The sequence below is a fragment of the Lolium perenne genome, chromosome 1, assembly GCF_019359855.2.
Source record: "Lolium perenne isolate Kyuss_39 chromosome 1, Kyuss_2.0, whole genome shotgun sequence".
Taxonomy (NCBI): domain Eukaryota; kingdom Viridiplantae; phylum Streptophyta; class Magnoliopsida; order Poales; family Poaceae; genus Lolium; species Lolium perenne.
Genome location: NC_067244.2, coordinates 120,952,532 through 120,969,985, shown reverse-complemented (window position 1 = coordinate 120,969,985; position 17,454 = coordinate 120,952,532). Strand labels below are relative to the sequence as shown.

Sequence of the window (17,454 nt, the reverse complement as noted above, 5' to 3'; positions counted from 1 at the left end):
GTTCCGGACAGCGACATATGTATACAACTTGCAGGTAAGATCATAAAACAATGAATATCATCATGAAACAATAACATGTTCAGATCTGAGATCATGGCACTCGGGCCCTAGTGACAAGCATTAAGCATAACAAGTTGCAACAATATCATCAAAGTACCAATTACGGACACTAGGCACTATGCCCTAACAATCTTATGCTATTACATGACCAATCTCATCCAATCCCTACCATCCCCTTCAGCCTACAGCGGGGGAATTACTCACACATGGATGGGGGAAACATTGCTGGTCGATGGAGAGGCGTCGGTGATGATGATGGCGATGATCTCCTCCAATTCCCCGTCCCGACGGAGTGCCAGAACGGAGTTTCTGGTCCCGAGACGGAGTTTCGCGATGGTGGCGACGTTCTGGATGGTTTCTGGCGACTTCGACTTCTCGTCTCGCGTTTTTAGATCGAAACCCTTAAATAGTCCAGAGGGGGGCGTCAGAGGCTGGCCGAGGCGGCCTCACCATAGGGCGGCGCGCCCCCCCTCCAGGTCGCGCCGGCCCATGGTGTGGAGGCATGTGCCTCCCCCTGGCTTGCCCTTCTGGCTCCGTGAATCTTCTGGAAAAATAAGCCCTTCGACATAAATTCTGGGGATTTTCCTGAAAGTTGAATTTCTGCACAAAAATGAGACACCAGGGCAACTCTGCTGAAAACAGCGTTACTCCGTGTTAGTTGTATCTAAAATACACAAATTAGAGGCAAAACAATAGCAAAAGTGTTCGGGAAAGTAGATACGTTTTGGACGTATCACTGATCTCTACGGCACTAGTGGGTATGTATTTACCTTTGGAGGTGGCTTAGTGTCATGAAGATCTTGCAAAGAAACCATATTGACGAGGTCAACTATATATGAAAGCAGAACTTACTTCTTTAGACACAGCCATTGTTGAATCAGAATGGCTGCGTGAGCTCTTGATGGACTTTCTATGATTGAAAAAACTGTTATGTCAATCCTTTTGAATTGTGACAATCAAACTGTTATTTTCAAAGTGAACAATTCGAAGGATAACGCGAATTCATCAAGATATGTAAAGAGACGTTTGAAGTATGTCATAAAATTGCGAAACTCTGGAGTAATAACTGTTACGTATATTCAAACAAACAAAAACCTGACAGATCCCTTTACAAAGGGACTATCACGTAATGTGATAGAAAGTGCATCGCGGGAGATGGGTTTCAGACCCGTTGATGTTACACCATAGTAGTAACCCAACCTTTATGATCGAAGATCCCGTGAATTAGGACCTGCGAAGAACAAGTAGTGGTTTAATTGAGGAGAGTATTATGCAACCCTCTCTATGTGAAGATGCACAACTCTCAATTGTTGTAAGACAGGTTAGCAACAAGGCTTAATGTGTTTATGTTAGCTATTTTAGCAAAGATGTTGTCCTACAGAGTATTCTTGAAAGAACACACATATACGAGTTCGATTGTTAAACGCCGCAATCTATGAGATTTGAGTGATATCTAGTAAACAATGAAGAGACTAGGAAGTATGATGTATATGCTTCACCTGCCGGGTAGGCTACTGACATCCATGTGATGGTAATGACTTTGAGTGAAATCTGTTCACGCAAAACTTGCAATTCAAAGCTTAGTCCATTGTTCAAGTGTGAATGGATGTAGTGTAAAGTTCTAGGCAGATGTTCAACTTAACAGTCTCTGCTGAAACACTGGTATATAAACAAGCAGCGAGTAATGGTAAATCTCTAAATGAGCATTTAAGATCCGGTGGGAGATAGTTGAAATATTGGGCCCATATTAGATTTTAGATTTTTCGTATAAATCTCAAAACCCACATATGTGGTAGCCCATGTGAGTTTGATCCCAAGTTGGTGGCAGATCACACGGGAGTGGCAACAGGTGGGAAGTTTAGTCCCACATGAAAAGTTAGAAGGAAGTTAGACCATCTTATAAGGTGGGTTGTTCCACCACTGTAAGTGAGTGAGAAGATGAGTGGTACACGCGTGCTCTTCCTCCTCCTCGCTCGTCTCGACACGCTACGCCACACTTGTGTTAAACAGTTCAGGAAAACGAATAGTCTATCTGTAACCGACTCGAAACGTGCGACGTGGGTGTGGGCCCACGTTGTCTAGGGTTTCCTGAGCCTATATAATCTCTTGCCAGGCTACTTCAGAAACACATCTGATACACGAGTTAGGGTTTTGTCACCTCTCTGCTTGCGCCGGCATCGTAGCCTACTCCATCCTGCCTGCCGGCGTGCACCGGCGAACGGGAGAGCAGGTCTCCAGAACCGCTCGCCTTTGCAATCATGTATGGGAGAGGACGAATTAGATTTTTGGAAAGCGCTCTGCACGACTGCTCAAGCTCTTCATCACGGGTTGTCTTCCGTCCAAGTCGGACGGTGCTGACTACCGTCGTCTTCAACGCCGTCTACTTCGACCCGTCGTCATAAACATTGTCATCAACATCGTCAACAACGTTACTGCTACACATCCACCACCATCTCCACCAGAGCGGTACGTGCGACATATCTCGATCTATTTAACGATAGATGTTGTACAGTTTGCCTGCTACTATTCGTGTTGATTAATTCATCTAGTACGTTCGAGTTTCACATGCTAGTAATTTTTTCATCATACTTAATATTTTTAATATTCTGAAATTAATCATGAAAATCATACCTAATTATCCAACACTAGCATCTCCTTCTATAAATAAGGTGGATTAACTGATAACCTTATGGACGAGAAGAATAATAAGTGCTAGTATATCGGCACATGTGTCTTCAGTTCTTCCTATGGCATGATTTGCCTTGCGATGGCGCTGCCTAGGAGAAGCGACATAACGGGTTGCTCCTCATCAAGGACTTGCTCGGGGTTGTCGGTGGGTGTATCGGCGCGCACGTTTTGCGTGGGTGCAGTTATCCGTGCTCTAGTTCACTTAGAGCATCTTCACTGCATCTTTAAGACCCTCAAACAGCGTCAGATCGAGCGTTTGGGATGTGTTTCGTTCGTGCCATGTTTGAGGAACGTTGTTTTCCAGCCGCGTCTCCCAAACATTAAAATACCCTTATTTATTTATTTTTTACATTTTTATTTCAATAGAGAGAAGAAATATTCCACAAACTAATACATAATTCGGAACATGATTTACACAAACTAAGACATAGTTTGGATCATGGTTTCCACAAATTAATACATAGTTTGAACCATGGTTGACACAAATTAAAACATTGCAAAATAAGAAAACCTAATTAGTGTTGGCATCGCAGATTTCGTGTGTTTGCTGCCAAGAAAGAACACTCACAGGCACTTCCACTCATCCAAACTGGAAAATCTAGCTGGTGATGATATCCATGTTGGTCCTTTCGAGAAAAAAGAACATCCAGAAACCTATGTGCCTATTTTCGCTACGAAGAAACAACACTCAGTCGTCCTCCTCATCGGTGTCGCCGTGGTAGTGCCGGCGGCAGCGCGTCTCGTCGAACACTTTGACGCTCATATCGGACTCGCCAAGGTAGGAGAATGTGAGCACGCAGCCGGCTTCGAGGCCCTGGTAGCGCGCGAACTTCTCCCAGCCGGTGTGGAGGTACATCTTGCCGCGCCCGTCGAAGTGCACGTCCACCGGCAACAGTCGTAGCCAGCCTCCCGCAGATGCAGCGCGGCCGGCTTGTTACCGGCGACGAAGTCGGCGAACTTGACCAGCAGCCTCTGGATGCCGAGTGGGTCGCCCTTGAGGACGACGACGAACTCGAACAGCACTTCCTGGTCCTCCTCCTGCAGGTCCGACGATGAAGATGACGGCGTCGCATGCGACGACGAGCGTGCAGCTCTGCCGCGGCCACGACCACGACCACGGTTGCAACCTCGGCCTCTGCCTCTACCAGCCATGGCGTCGACTCTTCAGATGGTGGCAGCTAGAGTTGGGGAGAGAGGCGCTAGGGTTTGAGTGTGAGGGACGATGAGAGAGCGCCCCTTTTTATAGGCCGGAGGGAGGCGGGGAGCAGTGGCGCTCATTAACACCGACACGCAGAGCTAGACGCGACGAGACGCTTCGCTGCGCCTCTGCCGGAACTACACCGTCGCTGCGCCAATAACTTCCGTCGCGAGGTAGGCGACGGTTAGGTTAAACTTCAATGTGCCACTGACGCGTCGATCCCGCCACTCCTCGCCTCGCTTTTCATTGTGCCCAAAGCATCCCCTGTGTAGCGAGGACGAACTCAGGATGCCGAACACTGTATTGGACCGCGCCGGACGAAAAGAGACTTTAGGGCATGCGGCTGGGAACGACTTTTTGTCCGAATGGCTAGAGATGCTCTTAACACATGTACACGAGTGTTTTCTTGCCGTCCCGGTACTTCCTCTGTTTTCATATTTATCACTGATTTAATAAACTGAATCAGCGACAATTAATATGAAACTGAGGGAGTAACAGGTTGCAAAGTCTTATAGGCAAAATGATTGAATATAATTCACCAGCGAGAGGTATGCTTCATTTTCAAAAGGTCACCCAATATTTCACTCTGTTCTGATGGTTTCCTCATAATAAATTAGGCAGAACCAGAACCCTCGTTTAGCCTTCTGCAAATGACTAAAAACAGTTGATCATACATCTGAAATTTCTAACATAGATGTGAATCATATTTGAGGTTCACAAAGCAAGTGTAAAATATGACATCAAGGACAACCTTAATATTTGGCAGATGTTTACATGGAAATAATCGATGACCATCTCAATTTACAAAGTTATAAGCTGGCCAACCATTACAAAATTCAGGACCACAGCTTATCAGTCAAGTGTGATCTCCACGTATACCACTGTTTCTTTTAGATAACAATAATACAACACAATTTTCTCCCAAATACATAAAGCCACGACGCATGTACAGAAACGAAATACAAAATGAATCACAATGACTACTGACTGACCTATCTATCCTCTCAACAAATCTGAACAGTATGATGCCGCAACTCACTCAAACCATATGAAGGGGAAAAATCCAATATGGTGTGGACAGGGGCACCCTCCATGTCGGGCTTTCAACTGGTCTTATAAAAAACGTCCAGTCATCAAGAATGCTGCGGGACACCCATGAAGTTTAAGTCATGAGGCTGCAGAGCAGCTTGAACTATTTCCTGCACCGCTTTGTTCCGTCTGCAAACCTCGGATATTTCAGCAAATCTATCCGTTAAGGAACCAAGACTAGATCCCGATGATGCATCGGAAATAATTGTCAAGAATCTTGAGCGCTCTGAATCTGTTAGGGCTTGTGGGGGTATAAAGGCAATGCAATCTCTTGTCCAACTGAGCATATTCCCACCAAAAGCTCGGCTAAGGGACAGCAGAACATATGAGACCTGCAAAATTCCATGCAGAAGATATGATGCCCATCCTTATACTACTACCTCTGATTCATATTAGTTGACTCAGCTTTGTCTAGATATAGATGTATCTAGTCAACAAGCATGTCTACATGTATCTAGATTAAGTTGAGTCAATTCAGTTGAATCGGAGGGAGTATGATTAATGTCAAGAGTCAGCAGCATGAAGTCTTTTTCATCAAAAATCTCTGCTTAGAAGCTAACATGCAGGATTGCATAAAAACAACAACACTCTGGCTACCAGTAGCAGCTAATTCAAGAACGGGCAAAAAACTCACAGCAGTACCAAGCTAATAAAAGATAAAACTGCAATATCATATTACATACCTCCTCTAAACGACCTGACGGTAGCGCCCCTGTTAAGGAAGCAATCATAACTCTGGTAAGGGTTGCACCTCGCTGAAGTACAATTGTGTTTATTAGTTCTCGATACTTCTCCCCCTCGGGTGATTTCGCAAGATCAAAGGTGTCAGATAGAAAACACAATATGGATTTGCAGGCCTCCCTGTCCCATAGCACGAAACATAAGGTAACAATTAGCCACCACACTATCAGATAGCATCATAGGACAAGGATAAACAAACTATGGTAGAACTTTGACCACTAGTTTGTGGAAAAATGAATTGACTACAAGAATATAGTTGCCGAATGTTTTTATCCAATTGTTTCATATTATGCTTCAATTATTTTTATAGCAAATTGTGATTAATAATCATCGTAAAAAATTCTGCATTGGAGACAGTGAAAAGTCAAAATACGCTTTGTATTTCTGAACAGGGGGCGTCATACTAAATCTTAAAAAGCACTACCTGTGCTGTATAGTTATGCCAGCCATCGCACAGTCAACTAATCTTGGGAACGTCTCTGTAGGTACAAATAGATCAGGACAGTAACGGATACATCTTGATGCAAGCAGAAAGCAGTCATCAGCTATGTCCGGTCTAGCTGTAAAATCCTGCGATGTACAGAATGAAATTCATTAAATTCGGTATCGCCTTGTTATTATGTTACAGTGAGTAGATCAGCAGGGATAGTTACTTGAATAGTTCTGAGAAGCTGTATTGTATGGTTGAAGAGTGTTTGTATCAGACATGTAAGATAGCTCGCGCAAGATGGATCAGAACCAAATATCTACAGATAAAAATGCTGTCAGAAAATATAAGTTACAACTAAACAGTGCATCACTAGACTTCTGAAACGAAAAGAACCTTGATAACTTCACTGGATAGGTAAAGGAAGCAAGACTGATTGTGTTTCTGATACAGTGTTTGGATTTCTAGAAGCATTGCACCGATAGTGATTCCCATACACCTCCCACATGTCCTTACCTTCAGCACAGAAAAGATTAATGTAAGTATGAAACTTTGGCAAAGAATCCACATGCATGTGGTGTAAAGTGATTGCATGAATCGACTAGAGAAATACTTATTGTTCTTTATAAAAGTGACACGCAAATCTGAAGAAAAATAAGAGCATGATTGACAACATCACATATATCACTTTTTAAAAGGGAAACACTACTCTCATACTACTCCCACCAAGGAAGAATGTACATAAATTATGTAGAAAAAGGATAACTGTTCCCATTATTCACATTTGGTTGAGTTGTATTCGATCTGAATGTATACTACATTCAAACAACAAGCATCATAAATCATAACAACAACAACAACATCAAAGCCTTTTTCCCAAGCAAGTTGGGCTAGGCTTAGATATGAAACCCAGCAGAAATAAATGGAAGCATCAGAAATCATAAATAAATAAAAAATAATAAGCTTACAGCAAATTTGCAAGCTCGACATAGAGATTCCATGGTCCTTGTATCCCATGCCCGACTGCACAAAAGAGCTTATTAATAAAGTAGGAATGGATGAGAAACTGTATACAGTAGAAATAGGAACTTCTCCCACAATCTGTTGGTTCCAATACTCACTGATCAAAAATAACTTTCAATGTGGGCCAGTATTTATTGACAGCTTCAGCAACTACTTCTGGAAGTTTCACATTGCTGCAACAATTTGGAAGATTTAATACAAAACCATATTTTGGATGAGATGTTCTGAAAAAATGGATGAGCAACAAAGATAAATGGGAGGTCACCACCTAAAAATGCTCGATAACCGGTCTATGTGGATGGTCAATTGCCGAGCAGGAACTTGTTGAAGAGCATCTTCACCTTGCTGAATTATTTCCTAGTTTTCCATGAAACATATTAGCAAGGATCTAAACAACAGTTGAGTTATCAAAGATTGCTGCTCACCTGCAAGCTATTAATTACTGGCATGCAGATTAACTCCACTGCTCTTCTAGCATGGTCTGGTGGAAGCGTCGTAATAACCACACTGATATGAGTCGGGCATCACCGCATCAGCAAGTAAGGTGAAATGTTGAATACAATCAAAAAGAAGTACTCCCTCCGTCCATAAAAGGATGTCAGAGATTGTCTAAATTTGGATGTATCTATAGTTCTATACACTAAAGAGTGTCTAGATACATCTAAATTTAGACAAACTTGCGACATCTTTTTATGGAAAAAAAGGTAGTAGTAATAATAGCTTAGGGAAATGGTGGAAATTAAAGTACCTTAAGGCTTCAACCAAATACAACGAGTCCTCTGAAGAAACTTTGTAACCGCCAACTCCACTTACTGCAACATGATAGATCTGGAAAAGGCCATCCAATGAACCCGAGAACTTTCCCCTGCAATCTTTTCACACACAAATAAAATAAAAAATCAACCAAATTATCATTGTTTATGCTAATAACAAAAACCTAAGATAAAATTCAAAGAAGCAAAGGATATGTAAACAGAGGATTAATAAACAATCCAATGCTGCAATATCCCAAAGTTCATATATTAAATGAAGAGCACAGCTGACAGCAAGAATGGGAATGCCACAAATCAATTCACTCCAGCCAAATAGATACACTATAGAGATGTGGATCATGATGTCATACCTTCACATATATACTTAAATGCCATAGAAGCAGCTGCAGCTGTATCCTCTGATGTACTCATACCCTTGTTAAGAATATCCACCAAAGGTGGTAGGATGAGCAGTTCAGCTGGGGCAGCATCAATCCATTTCGAAAATGCTCCAATGGTCGAACAAACTGCAAGACTCAAGTGTATTTCAAAACCTTTAGTCCACGTAATCAAGCTAGGAAAACTAGATCTAACAAGGTTTCCGCCCAACACAACTCGACATAAAAACCTTAACTTATCATAAACTTAAACATCTCAACAAGCCATCACATTTAGTAACTACCTACTGTCTACACGTGATTCCTGAATCCTACTCACAGTATAAGATTTAGAACATTGTGCTAAGAACAGGGACTTCTGAACTATCAGTTACACAAAAACAAACCTGTATGTAGCAACTGTTCTTGATGAGGAAACCTGGGAAGCAGTGGCATAACCTTCGAAGAACAGAATGAGCACATTATCAATACAAAATACCCTCATTCTAAACAATGTGTGTAATGTGAAGCACGGAAATAAATTAATCATTCAGAGAAATATATCTTACAAACCATCAGCTGGCATACACAAGATGATAAGATGCAATATATACCTGTGGTAATATTTCCTTCTCTTCAATAGAAACCGATTTAGCTATGGCTTGTATACAGAACAGTGCAGCCTCTACTGGTTGCCAATTCTGGTTTTGTTCAGCACCGCTTCCACATGCCTAAAATCAAAAGGCACATGACTTCTGTTACCGAAAACTAAACAAATTTCTTAGAGGGAAGTGGGACTCAGGTAAGCGCAATAATCTGTCATTCATGCACATCAAAAATAGAAGAGATTAAAAAACTACACAGTGGTATCAAACTATTTGAAAAGGAAACACATGAGTAATTCAACTGCAAGGGACAAGAAACAAAATTGTATAAGATGTATGGATAAAAACTTTTACGGTATATTGTGCTGAGTATACAACATAAACACACAAGCAACAGGCAGATAAACAATTCAAACCAATCCATTTGATTTGGTTTGCATAGTCACAGATATGGTCTGCATAGTTCAGTGCTTAAAAAAGATTTATTGTGACTAGCATGAGTTAACGTACAAGGATATTCAAAACTTGGTGATCGCGAAAATGACACACAGGGAAAAGAGCTCGAAAATACATCATCAGATTTGCACCAGTATCTTTCACAATAGTAACTTAATTCCAACAGCAAAAATCGCAGATGGGAAAGTAAAACTCACATGCCAGACTAATGAAAATAACTACGAAACGAGTTATTGTGCAACTGCAAAATTATTTGATAGTAATACTGAGCTAGTGACTACAGATCTCCAAGGAAGAAAACTGCTGAACATATTAACAGGCTCACTACAAGATTTTGGAACCTAAAGCAGCAGATGGACAATAAAATAGCTAGACTCACCTGAATTAGCTTCATGAAAAGTATTTTCAGTGTCGAGTCACCTCCAAGGACATCGGTTGCATCAAGTAGCACATCACTAACAGCTGAAAAACAAATGGCACTGCAGTTACTTGACCACTATAATACTATATTAAACTGCAAGATTAGCTCAGTTCAGTGAAATCAGGCAGAATACCGTATCTAGCATGTCTGAAATCCCTCCGGTCTTCCTCCGAGAAAGTGTTGTAGTCCTCGGGGTATTCAACTCGGGAACTGACCTGATTTGGTAATGAAAATAGCATGAGGTGAACAGAGAATCCCAACAAAAATAGGTTCTTATTACGGAGCGTATCACAAAAAATGGCATGTATACCAGAAGCAACCCTCGCCCACCCCGAACATACCAGGGAAACAAGAACCTCAAACGGAGGACGGAATATCTGCATCCTTCTATTTCTCTCAGCGTCAATTGACATCTCAGATCCACACGATGTGTACGAGTCCCTAAAATGTGTATGCACTGAGTGGGTTGTTTCTCAAGTACAACTAGTAATGTTTTAAACATCTTACCTCCCAATCAGGTTACGCTTAAGATGGTGCCAGAAATTAAACGTCATGGAGGAGATATCAAATTCTGAGTGAGAAGTAACTTCTAGCAGCGCACTCACTATTTGCATGGCATCACCTGAACCTGTAAATTATAAAATGCAGGTGCAGCGCTTAAATGGTCAGGATGGTTGCTGTTCATATACAACATCAAAAGACAAATCCATACTTTTGGTACAGAATCCATACAGGCGCAATGCTTAAATGCAGTATTTTGTTCATTGTCATCCATGAAGTGTTACCTGTTGCAATCAAATCGACATAGGAATCACCCATGTCTGCAAATAAACGAGCAATAGCTTTTACATCTTCTTCATCCTGATAATGAAAAGAAAACGAAACTTATAAGGGGAAAACATGCCCACGATAATCAGATGGCGCGTCAGAAAATTGAAGTTGCCAGGGAAAATTACTTGTGGGCCCTGGCAACTTTCACTTTTTTTTGCTAGAAAAGCACCACCCTTGCTCTGCCTGGATGCTTGGTTTGCATGGCGTGGTGTGCACTATATTCCTCACGTAATTTTGAAGGGAAAAATAAGAGGGTCCAAATAGCAAGACAATTTTTTGCCGAAGTAAATAAATACAACTTGCTCACTGCGTGTTTCAGAATTCAGAGATCTTATTGGCGATGCATAATTGTAAGCACCTTTCACAGAGACAGAAATAATACAAGTTCAGTAAGGGTGTGTTTGGTAATGGAATGTAATGGAACCGTTCCACACCCAGACTCAATTCCAGTGTCTGGTTCTAGAGAGGAACAGAACCAATTTTGGGACAAATAACTAATTTGGGGTAAACAACCCAGCTAATTTGTAATGTGAAATTGATTAAAGTAGGATATACCAAATTAAAGGTAACTTTGCTGTTGTTTGATAATTTTGCCTGATGTCAGAAAAATAGCTATATTGAGCCCTAGTACGCTACAAATGAAAACAGACGTAAATCCAAGTATCTAAGGCCACCTTACTAAACAACAATCAAGGAGAAATCTGCAGATAGGGGAATAGGATGTACTTGGTTTGAACCCAAGTCAACCACATAAAAAGAGTTGGCTAGCCAAAATATTGGTGAAGGTTTTGTGGCTTCCCATATTTTTGCCAAGAAAATACACTGGGAGTGGCTACAGAAGCATGGGCATGCCAAAAATATTTGGTAGGGTAGATCTGGGCAAAAACCAAGCATACAGATAAAACATTAATGGAGAACATGGTCAAGATATTCCGTACCTTAGATGAGTCTTTGAGCTGCTCTTTGAGACCCATAACATGAGGGATGAGAATTTGAATCAGCGGAAATTGTTCAGTGACGCCACTAGAATCTCGAGATACGGTAAAGTGTATCAACTCAGAGGTAACTGGCAATTTAGATACAAGTGTATTAGCAAGCCGCTAACAAAATCCTGAGAATATAAAAAGCATCTTAGGTTCAACTAGCTGCAACCATTCGCAGGCCTGTTTGGTCAAGCTTAACTTATCCAATAAGCCATTTTTGGGACTTCTTAGCTTATACAACCAAAAAAAAAACATTTTATGTGACAAGCTTGAGAAGCTGTTTGGAACAATTTTGAGCATACAACTTTTTAATGACAGCGGTGTGGAGAAATATGTTTCTACCTTATACAAAGCAGGAAACAAATTAACATTTCATAAACATCTAGTACAGCTTTGAACTGATCCAATGGAACTCATGCATCATCAAGCACAAGATATAGGTGGACCCATCCGAAACATCAAATTACTTGATGCTAGTAACACCGATATATAGTAGTGTCTGAGGTGAAGCAGCATGTAAACCAAGTGAAGCGGCGTGTAGCCTCTGGTCTTCACGATGATAAATCGTGCAGAAGATGCACAACCATGGCAAGCTCATATCCACCTGCCGTTTGAAATGTCGAGTCTTGATTGCATGGCAAGAGAGAGAAGGAAAGCGGCACAGCACCGAACCGCAGGTCTTATCGAGAGATGGGAGGGAGAGTCATATTCAGGCCATGGATTTTTTCCAAGCATATGGCTTCAGCTTCAGAATCTGATTTGAGCTGAAAATAAACACCAGTTTGGCCAGGCTGAAGCTTATTCCTGTGAAGTTGCAGTTGAAGCTCAGCTGATCCAATCTACACTCTGGTGATCTTCAAAGCCTCCATGATGGGCGTGGGCCGGCGGGGTTGGTTAGAGCACACGGAGGTGGCGGTGCATAGCATGGAGGAAGAGGGAGGGGGTGAACAGGGAGCCTGCAGCAGGTCAAGCTTAGTGATGGCCGGCGACGCCAAGGAGGACATAAGCAAAAAATGTCAGCAAGGCAGTCACATCTAAACTGCAGTACGCTGTCCAACCCCATCTTTGTCACCATCGCGTTGCGGCCAACATCGCTGACACCTAAAGCTAGACCTGGGTTATAAAACAGCGCCTATCTGAAAGCTGCACTAGTAATCGCCAAAGTTTCACCCACCTCTAGAAAGACCAGAGCCAGATAATTTTTTTAGTGAAATTTCTCGAAACCTACTCAAGCATGAAACATTTCCTGCACGACTGAAAACTTGCACCGGAAACGGAAATACTTTTGTACACCCACGCATGGGTGTGGATGTTTCCATCACCCTTCATTTATTCCTCGAGATTCGTGCCCACCATGGTAGATGGAAAGATTCCTTTCTCTCTCCTCTTTTTATCCGAATCTCAAAGCACAATGGACGGTGATGAAAACACCCACACCCATGCGTGGGTGTACAAAATCCACTCTCGCACCGGAAATCTGTTTTTATAAAAAAAACTTGTTGAGACCTACTAAGTTTTAGTTCATTTTGCTTGTAACCTGAAGCAAACACTTAGTTTTGGTTGAAAATTTGTTGAAATATAAATCAAAAAATTATCAAAATCTCATATCCCTATGTTACAGGGTTCCTTGGACTCACAGTTTTTTAATGACTGAAGAAACATTCAAAACTGTTTTGCATTACCCAATATGATTGTACTTTCTTGTGCATAGGTAAACATTTGCTCGGAACAGGGTCAGAAAATAAAGTCAAACTCGATCTGCCAACTTTTCTATTTCCACAGCAACTGAATAAGGTGTAGACTAGTACATCATTGTTGTAGCAAGAGCACAGCAGGAAATGATTGATCGAGGTGAAAAGATGAAGAAAATGAATGAGAAACTAGCAAGAGATGACAATATGATAGAAACTATGCGGATATACAAGCAATACCATTTACAGCTGCCTCCAAAAATTGATCAGTGTTCAACAAAGAGAGTGCCATATGAACCAAAGGATGTGAAGCAAGGGTAGATGCAGTGATCCTGAGAAAACAATTCCATAAGTCCATGATGCCGATACTGTTAGGCAGCAGTACAAAAGTAATAAGAACAGAAAATGTTACATCTACTACAGCAATTACATTCTCAGGAATAATGTATTACTATACTAAAATCCCAGAAGCTGCATACCCATGACAGAAACGGAGCCAAGAAGCAAAACCCTCCATAACCTGTGAAAGAATCAACCAGGATTAACTACCAAAATAGACCTAATCCTCTCAGTCATAACTGTGTCTAGGAATTCTAGGAATTGCATGAATATGTTGTTCTGGGTTCAGAAATTTCTGTTGTCCTTTTCCGCCTGACAAGAAAGGTGTGTACCATGTAACGTTCTAATTTAGTTTGTAACAGAGTGAAAAATGATGTGGCATAGAAACTACTTTGTTTGTACGAATAAAATGAAAAGCAAACAAAAGATGCCTCTCTCTCAAGTACAGTACTTCTGAATGTATGTCCTATTGGCCAAATAAAAGGGAAGTAGCCCACATAAGTGTCAGTTATAAAAGGATTCTGCATATGCATGCAAGATATGAAACGACAGAGGAACAAATCTCAGGTTTACTGTAGAAATAATCCCGTGGCACACTTCGGCACTACTTGTCGCCATTATCTTCCGCAATTGATGAATTGTTTCAGTTATTTCAGCAAATGATTTTCAATGACTTTCTTTTCTCCTGCTTGGGGAGGGGTATGGACTTCTTATAGTACAAACGAAACAAGTTTCTATAACTACTTTACCGAGTAATGGCTTCGGCTGCCAAATTAAGCAATCTTTATGAGGAGGAAATTCACCTGTTCTTTCATCTCATCAAAACCCAAGCAAGCAGTCAATAGACTAAGAGCAACATTAGCTGATGAACAAAGGTCATTCTCAAATTGTTTGCGCCTTTCGGGGCGAGCAGCTATTTTGTAACTTGAAGTTTCCTGTCAAGACAGCATAGAAGTAAGTTACAATTTCACCAAGAAAAACATATAACATACATTGATTGTGATAATGTATATAAGTCCTTGATATTATATTACAATAATCTAGGCAATCGTTATTGATGGACAATAAGATTTTGAGCATCGGTCAAACGAACTCAAACATGATCACTACATGATGGCAAATGTGTGATCAAGATAGCATTTTGTGTGGTTTAAAACAGTCTGATTTAAGATTTGTAAGCTCTAGGATAATCATCAATCAATGGTATTTATGAATGTGATCCGTCAATCTATTAAATAGGGATGGTGATGATATTATTGGAGAGTTTGAGACTATGCTGGGCATCCACATCAGGCTAAAAGTGTTTAGTACCTGTGGCAAAACAATAAGCAGTTCGAGGAAGCCTGGGATGAATTCTTGTTGAGATTGCATTTCATCGCCTAGCCAATTCACAATTCCACCACCTCCCCAGTCCTCCACAGGGACGTGCACGGCCAGAGCAGCAATTGCAATGCAAATCTGAAGATGGTAGAACGAGCAGTGTTGTCATTAGATTTGTGTCAATATAAAATATGCATGCTTAATTTAATCATTCTACCTGTGTTCTAACTTTTGGTGGTCCTTTATTAAATTTCTTCAGCAATCCCTGCAGATGCAGAACAGTTCAACAAAAAAGGAAAAACGCCCTTGGTAAGATTGGCCAGAGCTTAAAATAGGGGAACAATTCCCGAGGAGACCATGGTAGGGAAAAAATAATATAGTATGCGAAGACCATTGTAGGACTGACTTTGACTGATAATAGTGTGAACCAGAGTAACAAAATTATACTCCTAAAATCGATCAAAAGCTGCTGCTTACATATAGAGAATCTTGCAATGGTCGAAAAGCTTCTGACGGTAACTCTTCAAAGTCTCTTTGCACCTAAAATGCAAGTATGTTTACAAGAACGTTGAGAAGTAGATTAATTAACAAGTTTCTAGATAGTTTGTAAGAAATAGCACAATGCATATATGTATGTATGTCTTACCTTGCTTCTGAGTGTCTGAGAACAGAAGATGAGAGTCTCTAAATTACTCTTTTCGTCATGAAGTAAGGTGTCAGCTACCTAAATAATGAGAAGAGAAAATGTTTGGGTGTGTTAAAGATAACGACCAGTAACGAAATTAATAAGATGATGAGATTAAAAAACAAGCGCTACCCCCCATAATCCAAAACAGTCTACAAATCTAACAGGAAACGTTGCATTTGCTAGGAACACACACAGTCTGCACATACAATAAAACATACAGAATAAGACGATAGAACGGAAGAAAATGAAAGAGCCATCAATCTTTTTCCTCAACTGACAAATAGCATTGCAACTAAAACAAAAAAGTTGAAATTGAACTGCAGTACAGCCTTCACCTACAAAAGGTGTGAATAGGATGGGCACATTCACAGGTTTAGCTCATTCAGCTTGCAGCAAAGCCCTGCACGATGCTGGAATTAAATCTTGCCTATGCAGTTAATAGTCCAGCCACTAGCTCAAGCCTAATCTAGATCTAAGTTTTTGAACTTGACACGATAAATACTAAACCAGCTCTACGTTAGGTGTTCCGCCAGGAGCCCCGAATTAAACTTTAATAAAATGATCAGACACTAGAGCAGCAGAAGAAAAGCGGCTACAAACAAAGCTAATGTCAATGCATCGCCCCACCGCCCCTCTTGAGCAATCATACAGCTGCTGAGCCACTAAAAAAATCTCGGGGATTTTGCGGCAGTCCGGGCGAAATCCATACAAACACGCCCAAATCCCGCCCGCACGACACCGAATTGCGCGCCTAAAATCGCCGCACGACGACCAACCCACGGCTCTACGCGGACGAACACGGTGGGGACATGGGCGGAATCGAGCCGAGGAGGGCGCCCGCCCGCACGCACCTGCCACGCATCGAGCGTGTGCTGGAACTTCTGCAGCCACCGGTCGGCGGCGGTGCGGATGGCGTCGTCGGGGTGGTGGTACAGCGCCGAGAGCGCCTCCTTGACCGTGGCCGTGGCCTGGGCCTCCATGCCGGCGGCGAACCCTACTTCCTCCTCTGGCCGCCGCGGCGCGCTGCCGTGAACGGCGGATGATTTCCGCGGCGTGCTGGATCTGCGGCCGGAGATTCGTGGCTGGGTAGGGTTTTAGGGAGGAGGAGGAAGAAATTTTGAAACTGAGCAGAGAGGGGGCGCTTGCGCGAGTGTGGGATTCGATTCGATTCGATGGACGGGGCGAGAGGAGACGCGAGACGGAGTTGGAGTTGGAGTTGTTTGCTGCGATTTTGTTTTCCGGTTTTTGTTTCGGAGCAGATGACAATTGTTCTGAGCTGTGCCCGTCTCTCTATGCGCGTGGGCCCGGTTGATCTGATGGCACCAAAATTAATATATGTGCCAGCTCCTGGTGGGTGGCTAGCAGATAATATAGGGGTATTCTTCTGGAAGCAAATTTGGTGCACATGAGCACCAGTGCTCTCAGTTTTTAAAATATTTATAAAAACTGAATTTCTGAATTTCAAAAAATTACCACATTTATTCTGTAAATACATACACATATTCTGAATATTCATGCAAAGTTTCGGTAGAAATTGCATTGTATTTTGAGCTACAGGAAAAAAACAAATTTGTGGCTACGTATAGAGATATATATTTGTCAGAAATTTGTCTTTTTTGTATAGCTTAAAATATAACATATTTTTCTTTAAAATTTCTACCGTACCTTCAGAATGTTTATATGTATGTGGGTATTTAATTTCATATTTTTTCAAATCCAAAAAATATAAATTTTAAAAATCAGGAGCATTGGTGCTCATGTGCCA

At 41.6% G+C, this 17,454-nt stretch overlaps 1 protein-coding gene across 1 annotated transcript; it reads right to left on the bottom strand.

Annotated features, from left to right (window-relative positions):
* Nucleotides 1-4,674: 4,674 nt before the first annotated feature.
* LOC127300505 (transportin MOS14) lies at nt 4,675-16,913 on the bottom strand. The gene is made up of 27 exons (XM_051330639.2): nt 16,541-16,913; nt 15,648-15,725; nt 15,479-15,541; nt 15,219-15,266; nt 14,993-15,139; nt 14,485-14,616; nt 13,822-13,862; nt 13,583-13,674; nt 11,607-11,734; nt 10,623-10,698; nt 10,345-10,465; nt 10,179-10,278; nt 9,971-10,052; nt 9,796-9,878; nt 8,970-9,086; nt 8,763-8,814; nt 8,350-8,505; nt 7,975-8,098; nt 7,652-7,733; nt 7,495-7,583; nt 7,325-7,399; nt 7,172-7,226; nt 6,600-6,719; nt 6,430-6,522; nt 6,201-6,346; nt 5,719-5,896; nt 4,675-5,367 (listed from the first exon to the last, which is right to left on the bottom strand). Exons 1-27 carry the CDS (start codon nt 16,667-16,669, stop codon nt 5,080-5,082), a joined length of 2,895 nt encoding a protein of 964 aa, XP_051186599.1. The 5' UTR covers nt 16,670-16,913; the 3' UTR covers nt 4,675-5,079.
* Between the last annotated feature and the right edge of the window lie 541 nt (nt 16,914-17,454).